The 10,157-nt window shown below is 36.9% G+C and overlaps 1 protein-coding gene across 1 annotated transcript in view; it reads right to left on the reverse strand.

The window, feature by feature from the left end:
* CLDN16 (claudin 16) overlaps positions 1-10,157 on the reverse strand; it is a 28,599-nt gene that overhangs the window by 2,448 nt on the left and 15,994 nt on the right. The window contains 2 exon segments of the mRNA XM_006897060.1: positions 3,880-4,044; positions 8,046-8,148. Coding sequence (XP_006897122.1) covers positions 3,880-4,044; positions 8,046-8,148 — 268 coding nt within the window.

Raw genomic sequence — 10,157 nt, forward strand, 5'->3', positions numbered from 1 at the left:
AATGAATTTCTTTATTATTCCTATCTTTCCAAAGATAAATTCTGATGTTGTAGAAGAGAAACTTAGAAATCAAAGAAAAAGTGTGCAACCCTATGAAAAGTAATATATTCAAATTTTATAAATAAACCAGTATAAAATAAAATTTAAAACAGAACCAGCAGAAAAAAAGAAGGAAGAGTATAAAAAAATAATCCATAGCATATGCTTATTTTATACTGATATTTTTAAATGTTGACAACATATGTCATTGGGAGTAGCTTTGGGGTCATAAGTTATATTGTTCAAAATGGCTTTTCTAGCCATCAGCTTTGACTTTCACTACATGACTAATTGAGAGGGAGCCTTAAAATAGGGTATGTAAACTAACCATTATGGGATTGATCAGTTTTTACCATTCCACGAAGTTGGAATTGAACATTATTAGCAGCAGAAAATAGATATTCTCATTATCAGCAAGGAGAAACTAGAGAAAGCAGTGCACATCCTTTGAGGTCAGAGCTTCCTGTGACAGTCAGACCTACATGGCAGCAGCAATAGCCTCAGCAGAGAACCAGAGACCAATGTGAAATAGAGCTAACTTTGGACTGTTTCTCCTTGGGGCCATAGTCATAGGCCTTCACTAGAGTTTGTTAGAGGACTAAGGGAAGACAACATAAGGGATTTAATGGAATTTTGTAACACTAGCAAGGATAAGGGAATTTGTAAAACTGGCCAAAGACATATTTCATCAAGTAGATGAAGCCTTGGATATACTCACCAGGTTGTGCCAAGAAATCTGGAGGACAGTTACCTGGCCAACTGACTGGAAGAGATACATATTTATTGCCATTCTCAAAAAACATAATCTAATAGAATATGGAAATTAGTGAATATTATCACTAAGATCCTATGCAAGCAAAATCTTGCTGAAGATTCTCCCAAAACGGACAAGAACCGTACATCAAAAGAGGACTGCCAGAAATACAGCTTAGAAGAGGCCATGGCAATAGAGATAGCATTACTGATGTCAAAAGGATGTTGGCTGGAAAGCAGAGAGTACCAGAAGTATGTCAATCTGTGTTTTATCTACTGTGCAAAGGCATTTGATGGTACAGATTACAGCAAATTGTATCTAATATTGAGAAAAATGGGAATCCCAGAACACTTGATTGTATTCATCTATAATCTATACCTATACCTGGAAGCTGTTTTCAGAACAGAGAAAGGAAACATTGCATGTTTCAAAACCAAACAGAAGTACATCAGGGATGTTTCTCTTCTCAATATCTTTTCAATATGCAGAATAGATCATTAAGGAGGCTAGACTTTATGAAGAAGAATGTGGCATCAATATTGGAGGAAGACTTATCAATATCCTGCATTATGCAGATGACACAATCTCTTGCCTGTACAAACTGAGGAGGACTTGAAGCATTTGCTGCAGAAGTTCAAGGATCGCAGCCTTCAATTTGGATCAAGAAAACAAAGATCCTCATCATTGAGCCAATAAACTTCATCATGATAGATGGAGAGAAAAAAAATCAAGATTGTTCATCACTTCATCTTTCTCAGATCCACAATTAACAACATTGACACCAACCGTCAGGAAATCAAAAGATGAGTTGCATTAGGGAAATGCGCTGTCAAGGACCCCTCCAGAGTAAAGATGTTTGAGAAGCCGTCCTGTCTGAAGAATGGTTTTATGAGGTCGGTGGGACCATTGCAAAGGATTTTAAACACAGTAGTAAAGCAGTACAGTTGGTTCTGGAATTAGTAGATGTTGGTCCCATGTCTGACATAATGGAAATTATTTTGGTATTGTGGATGCTGCAGTTGGAGACTGTTCCTCTTTGTGAATTTAATAGAGGTCAGATTTCCCTATCTTCACATAACACTCACTTTTTTTAATAGCCTAATTGTACTTTTCCCAAAAATCCTATATTCAAGACTAAAGTTATATCAGTTACATAATCAGCCCCTTAATTGAAGGTATTATTTTTAAGGTATTCACTTACATGTGTTGAGGTTAAACATAAAATAAAAAAATTAAAATTGATTTGATTTGAAAAGAAATCATTGCCTATTACATCATGTAGAAATAGACTAAGATATGTTTCTCCTTTACAATCAAATTTAATCTCAATAGATTAAATTTGGTATAGGCCATGGTCTTTTCAATTACTTCCTATATATATGAAAAAAAAGTTCAAGGATGACAGAAGAAGAATCTATGCTTTTGAGTTGTGGTGTTGAAGAGGAATACCGAATATTAAATGGACTGACAAAACAACAACAACAACAAAAGCCAAAATTTGGTGGCTAGGATGGTGAAACTTCATCTCACATACTTTAGGCATGTTGTTGGGAAAGGTCAGCCCTTGGAAAAAAGACATCATTCTTGGAAAGATGAAGGTCAGTGAAGGAGAGAAGACCCTCAATGAGATGGATTGACATAGGTTCAAATATATTGAAGATGATGAAGATGGCATATGACAGAAAATTTTAGATCTGTTGTTCAAAGGGTCTCTTTGAGTTGTAGATGATTCACTTGCACCTAACAATAACCACGCAACAAGATTAGACCATCTAGCAATTGCCTGTTTTGAGTTTAAGATGTTAGTGTTCTGTTACTTCAAAGGCACACATTATATGACCAGGCTACTGTTTGTGGAAATTAGTTCAACTTCATTAAACACAAACTAACCAGGCTTATCGGGACTTTGATTAAGTAAAAATCTGCAAAGCATTTGTTTGTAGTAGGTTAAATTCTCTAGTTTGATATTGCTCTGCCCACATGGAACAACCATATAAAAATTGAGGATAGATGTTATTGGTCCTGCCTCATGCTATTTTAGGGAGTTTGGGTGATCTAATTGTAAGAACCTGCAGTACAATCCCAGAGGCACCTGGTTCAAATCCACTGGTTGTTTCATAGGAGAAAGACTGACAATTTCTTCCCATTTGATTTACTGCCCCTGAAAACCTGCTGGAGAGTCAGGTATGAGTTGGTTCCAACTCAATGGCAAACAGCAACCACAACAATAACAACATATATACAAGTGTCTCTAAGTATTTTAGTTTCAAAATTCCTATCAATTCTCTACCCTAAAGTAATTGGTCATATTTCCACTTTTATTCGCTTTATTAATTCTTTGTTGCCACCATATAGTTTTCTTTCTGGAGGATGTACCCCTTGGTTTATATTTATTCATACTTTGATTTCATCAACATATACTTCCTCTTAATTGACCTTAAGATGCAAAGGAAACATCACAATGTGCTGTAGGGAGACTAAGCTTTGAAGTTAAAGACCTACTGTGTAAGATACCAGCTGTCTGTTTTACTAACGAACACAGGTAAAGTGCTTCTTGACTTACTCTTTATTAGCTGTGCTTGGTTTATTACTCTTCAGAGTTGCACTTACTCATCTACCTCTTAAGCGAGGAAAATACGATCTCTATTGTTACTTTTATGATTAAGTTAACTAATACATGGGAAAATGCTAACATATGACTTGGCATAATATATTTGTTGCTAAAAAGAATGGATAGGAGTGTGGAGTACAATAGTGTATGGATAAGGAACAGGGATTGAGGCTTATCCAGAATTGACATTTAAGAACATAAGAAATTAAATATAAAACATCTGATTAATTTAAAAATCATTAGCGAAGCCATTCCAGGTCATCAGTAAACAGATCTGACAAAAATAATAATTATCTGATTCCAGAGCTAAAGGAAATAAGGTTGGTAAAATATGTCCTTTGTTTCTTCAATGAAGATCAGCAAGCCATGTGTTATCCTAAAATGAATCTCTGTTTCTAAGCAGCCTCCCCGTCTTTCACCTCTATTGCTTAGATGACTATCCATCTCTAGCCTCATTACTAGTCCATACTGGTACCTGCTATTAGTAATGTTGTTCCAGCTACAAAGCAGATGCGGACTTTGATGTCAGGCTCATCAGGGAGGAATTTCACACAGTCAAGACCAAGGAGCAGAGTGATGAATCCAAATCCGGCTAGAATGTCTGCAGTAATCATTAATGCCCGCGTTAACACCAGCTTCACTGCAAGATCAGGGCAGGTGGTCATGGAAAAAGGAAGGAAGCAGGTTAATTCACTCACGGCTTCATGATCAAATAGACAAGCACATAAACCAGACCATTCCTGCAAATAAGACTTTAAATTTGAAGGATCATGGAAATGAGTTTTTCATACAACTTCAAAATGAGACAGATTATTACAGATCTTGTTTTCAACCTAGGAGAGGGAATGGTACACAGTGGGAAAGGACAGAGCCTCCCACTCTCAGATGAATCTTGCTCACAGGTATTACAGCTGAATACTGATGTGAAACTAGAGTGATTTCTGCAGAAGTTACTCAATGAATAAAGGACAAATAAATAAATTATCTCTAAGTTTATTTCAAGGCACACAGTTTAAATCCACCAATTGTTTCACAGAAGAAAGATATACAATCTCCTCCCACATGATTTTCAGCCTCTGAAGACCTGCTTTGAGGTTCAACTACAATTCAGTACTGACTCATTGGCATAATAAAAGCACAAATGTTGATTTGAACTTTTCTTGAAGAATTGTTTTTTTAAAAAGAAAATCACATCTAAATTTGGTAAAGGAGCATGGGGAGGGGGAAGAAAATATTTTAGGCACACTTGACAATTCAGTCTGGTGAGAACTACCTAGTTAGGGGGCTTTGGTGTTTTAGCCTGTAGGGAGTTGCAATGTTAACCCAAAAGCTGCACACTTCTGAGGTTCAAATTAATCACCAACTCTGAGGAAAAAAGATGGTCAATCTCCTCCCTTTGTAATTCACAACCTTGGAAGCTCAATGGAGAGTTACTGTAAGTTGGAAGTGGCCCAAAAGCTATGAGATGAGTTGAGCCATCAAGTTCATGGACAGAGTAGAACTTCTTTACAGTAGGGTTACCAAAGCTGCAGATCTTTATGGAAGATTTCTCCCATAGAACAGTGACTAGATTAGAACACCTACCTCCCTTTAAGCAAACAGTCCAAATCTATCTTTAAAGGGGAGGATGTGTTTTCTAATCTTGAGGTGGAATCAATTTCTGTAAGTCATATTATGCAGTTTTTCAGTCTTTTAGGTCAGAACTTTCCTTGGCCAAAATTTTAAACTTTCAGCCTTGCTTTGGCCACTGAATGGCCTATTTGGCAAGGAGTTGTGCTGCAATCCTGAAGGCACGCTGTTCAAGGCCACCAGCTGCTCCACAGGCAGTCTCCTCCTGTGCAATTAACTGCCTCTAAGAACCTACTGGAGGGTCAGCTGTGGGTTGGTTCTGACTCTATAGTACACAACAACAACAACAGACAAAAAGAATATATGATAAATATCATCAGTTGTCTTCTACAATAGAAGTTGTATCACTGATGGTAAACATCTTCTGACGGTATGTCACACTGAGGCAAAATTACAAATTGGAGAAATAATTTCTATAACAGAGAGTTAATTAACTCAAGTCAAAATTGCTGGTACTTTAACTGAAGCTTAGAGAAGTAATAAAATCCATGCTCTGATGGTGTGGTATTTAATCATGTTTTATTTTCTTGGTGATAAAGGGCTTCCTCAAACTTTAAAATAACTTTTTCCTCAATGGGTGACCTCAGACCTATTAGTAATAGGTTACTTGCAAAAATGTGGCCAATTATCCCTATTCAAATTAAAAAAAAATAAATTCTAAGCTTCATTGAAGAGAGAGGAAATTAATGTTTGAAATCCATTTTAACCTTACTGATGGAAAAATATAATACAAATTTATTAGTGTACTTAAATGTGACTATATAATTATTTCCAGTATAGAATTTGGCATTCTTTTTTTAAAATAAAAGTACAAAATAAGAGATATTTTCCACAAAATTGAGAGACTATATATTAGTGTACTTAATATATTCTTTTTCTAGAATAAAATTGGCATTATTTTAAAAAATTCAAATAAAGGCAAATAAGACCCATTTTTTTAAAAATAGAGAGGAGGAAAAATAGATGACTCGTACATCCTATTATTTTATATATTTCAGTAGACCCTCTTCAACTTTCAAATGATAGTGATCTGGTTTGTTGGTCCTCTACCCAGGACCCCAGTCTCATGGTTTCCATACTTGGGAATGTTGCCTTTGAAGTTAAATCCTTTTTCCGATACCTGAGAGAAGCCCAGGCTCAGCAATACTATCAGAACTCTCCACTTTCCATCCCATAGCAAGGTCACCAGATGCTCTATAGAGCCCCAGGCTACATCCAGTTCTCCAGAGCCCATGGCCAGTCCAGTTCCAGGGAGGTAACTTGAAAGCAGATTGCTCCCACATAGTAAGTGAGGAATTCACCTGACATAACGGTGTTAACATGTTGGTCAGGGAGTCTCAGAGAGTCTCTATTACCAGAGTCCCTGCCAAGATAATTATGTGGCTGGGACTTCACAGCCTAGTCATGCATGACAATAGAAAGAAAAAGTCATCTATGAGTGATAGTAAAGACTAGAAATAAAATCCAATCATTTTGTGGGTAGCAGTCTAACATAGTCTAGAAATACTAGTTTTCAAGAAACCATTTTTATATCTCTTGCTCTTAGCAAATAATGCTATATATAAAAGAAAAATAAAATCATAGATCAAAGATTAGTATATTATTTGAAATTGATAGGAATCTACCAAATAAAGTTTTAATAAATTAAGAGTAAGCTGTAGCTGAATATCTGTAGATGATTAACCTGCATTCAGTGATTTGTCTCTGTGATTGTAGTTCCTTACATAAATGTACATAGTATTTAGTGCTTGAAATGTTTAATCTTTCTTTTTTTCTTTCAAGTCTAAATATGTCGCTGCATTTGACCCAATCATACTACTTAGCAGTTAGATGGAGGTTAGTGCAGTGAAGTAAAAAGGAAAGATTTAGGAGGTCTTTGAAAGAAAAACAAAAACAAACCAAAAAACCCCAACCCTGAAATAGAGACCTTCGAAATTAGTATTACAGACACCCAAATCCTAAATGGCAGATGAAGTTCTTTTAAAGGACTACTTTTAAAAGACTTTACCCTGCAATTGAATAGACTGATTGAAATAAGGGGAAAGTCACATTCCAAAGGTTTACTTTTCATGTTTCTTAAGAAAAGGAGTTGCCATGTGGTGTCACTACCCATCATGTTCTTTGAAAGAAACTAAAACCCCTTTGCTTCAAGTGCCATTTCTTGGCACAGTGTTTCTTTTACTATAGAGATGGGTTGAGAGACTCAATTAAGATGGTTTTTAGTTTAAGAGATCTCTTTATTCATAACACCGTGCATGAACCATGGTAATGTGGCTTATTTTAATTTAAAATTAAATATGATAAGGACAGGCATGGCTTTAATATTCTTGTTAGTAATGTGGCACAAGTTCTGATTTAAACTTTTTTCATTTATCATTGAAAAAGGGAGGTTTTTTTTTTTTCATTTATTAGTCTTTTTTTGGTCATCATGACCTCAGTGTCTTTGTCTGCCTGCCTGCTTCTTCTATACCTGTATCTTTACCTCTCTTGCTTAGCAAACTCCAGATGAAATAACAATAAACCTTCTGTTTGAACTGAAGCTAGAAAGGTGTCTCTGCAGTGCCTTTCATCTCAGCTGTCAGTTCTAATCACACAATCAGAGCCCTAAAGAATTCCTTTCAATTCGGAAAGTGTTTACGATGAGTCTACTGTGTGTTAACACTGTGTCAAGAGCTTTGGGGATAGTAGGGATGAGGATGATAGTGTCTCTATCCTTGAAGAATTTCTAAATATGTGGGAAGAGATAAAATATGCTTTTAAAAGAGCACTGCAATTCACATTTCAGAAAAGAATTCTACTTGCAATTGAAACATTTAAAAGTGGTCAGAGGTGGTTGGTTGGTTTTTTGTTTGTTTTGTTGTTATTATTTTGGTTTTTTTAAGGTTCTGTGAAAAACAAACACATGTAATGGATATTGAGCTGGATATTTTTTTGTGGTTGCTCCCACCCCACCTCTGACCCCAGTTTCACCACACCCGTGCCCCTGGTAACAAAAGGCTGAGGCATACATACAGGGGTGTTCAGCAAGAATAGAGTCGTACTCATCGCAGGTGCGAATCCCATCAAAAGCATTGGTGACGCACTCCCACCAGAGGCCGCGGCACTTTGTGCTCACCTGGACATGGAGAAGACAAGAGTGCGAAACAATTCATTCAGACATACTTTGGCTCCCCCTGATCAAAGGGAGAGCTTGGCAGCTCTGAGTTTGATAGCAAAAGTACAGTGGTTACAAGCGTGATCAGAATTTCATTTACAACAAACAACGCCTTTGGACTATTTCCCCTTAAGCACTGACAATTAAAAGCTTTCCCCGCCAGGAAATGAATCTACTTCCTGATCTGAGGAACAGAAATTGGTCATGACTAAGATGGATAAGATCAACACTTAAATATATTCAAATGCCAAGGACTGATTCTATCACTGAACTCAGCATGGAAGCAATTCATGTCACTCTTCCATGCTGACATTTACTCATTAAAAAAAAAATCAATATAGCAATGCTTGACAACTGCTAATATCTTGAGCCTATTAGGAATTTATAATTTTTCTTCTTCACCATGAAACACTGAGTTCCATAAAGACAGATGTTATATCATTTATAAATTTAAAATAAATGCCTGGAAAAGTTACACATAAAGTTACTCATAAGTTAAATATTGTCGGTGCCGTTATGCACCATCAAGTCAGAACTGACTCATAGTTGATCGTCCAGCAGGTTTTTAGAGGCAGTAAACGTCCTGGAGGAGAGTACTCATTTTTCTCCTGTGGAACAGCTGGTGGAGTAGAACTCTGTGCTTTTTTTGTTGGCAGTGCAATACCGTACCACTAAATTTTAATGAAATATTAAGCCACAAAGCCTTAATGCAATATTGTACTTGTTAAGTATCACAGAGTCAAGTACAACTCACAGCTACTCTATGAGCAACCCACCTGAACCTTATTTTCTCTTGTGCCACCCTTATCATCTCTAACACAGTTGACCCTATTGATGAATATGTCAGTTCTTTTGGGGAGTTGTTCTTTCTTTTGCTGACTTTCCACCACTCCAAGCATGATGTCCCTTTCCAAAGGATAACGTTTTTAAGCAATATGCCCCAAATATGAGATGAAGCTTTGTCTTGTTTCTAAGGATCACTCTGACTGCACTTTCTCCAAGATATATCTGCTTTTTTTTTTTGGCAGGGATGTGTCCTATTTCCATACCTTTTCAATCTATATGCAGAACAGATCATCCAGGAGGCTGGGCTTTATGAGGAGGAATGTGGCGTCAGGATTGGAGGGGGACTCATCAAAAAATCTGTGTTAAGCAGATGATACAACCCTGATTGCTGAAACAGAGGAGGATCTGAAGTGCTTGCTGCAGAAGGGCAAGGACTGCAGGTTTCAATATGGATTGAAGCTCAACATCAAGAAAACACAGATTCTCACCACTGGGCTGGTTGGCAGCATCATGATAGATGGTGAAGAGATTGAGATTGTTAACAGCTTTAGTTTACTTGGTTCCACAATCAACACTGTTGGTAACAACAGCCAGGAAATCAAAAGACAAATTACACTGGGGAAGTCTGAAGTTAGAGACCTCTCTAGAGTACTGAAGTACAAAAATATCACTCTGGAGACTAGGGTGCACCTGATCCAGTCCAGAATCTTACAATCACTTGCTATGCATCAGAAACCTGGACAATGACTAGGAATGATAGGAAGAGAATTGATGCCTTTGAGTTGTGGTGCTGGAGAAGAATATTGAATATATTCCTAGAGCGGATAAAACCAAGATGTTCCTTGAAGGTAATGATTATAAGGCTTCATCTGGCATATTTTGGGTATGTTGCAAGGAGGAACTAGTCCTTGGGGAAGGACATCAAGCTTGGAAGGATGGAGAAACAAACACGAGAGAAAGACCCTCAATGAGATGGATTGATTCTATAATGGGGGTAATGAGGGTAGGTGTGTCAGAGACAATGAGGTTGACACAGGTTAGAGCAGGTTTCAGGGCTATTGTACTAAGGTACACTATGAGTCTCAAGTGATTTGATGGTACATAAAAACAACATGGGATATTCAACAAATACTCTTTTCCAGTACCACAAGTCAAAGGCATCAGTCTATTTATTCTTTTTTTTT

This window comes from Elephantulus edwardii, unplaced genomic scaffold (genome assembly GCF_000299155.1).
Source record: "Elephantulus edwardii isolate Elephantulus edwardi_28Jun2011 unplaced genomic scaffold, EleEdw1.0 scaffold00199, whole genome shotgun sequence".
NCBI lineage: Eukaryota > Metazoa > Chordata > Mammalia > Macroscelidea > Macroscelididae > Elephantulus > Elephantulus edwardii.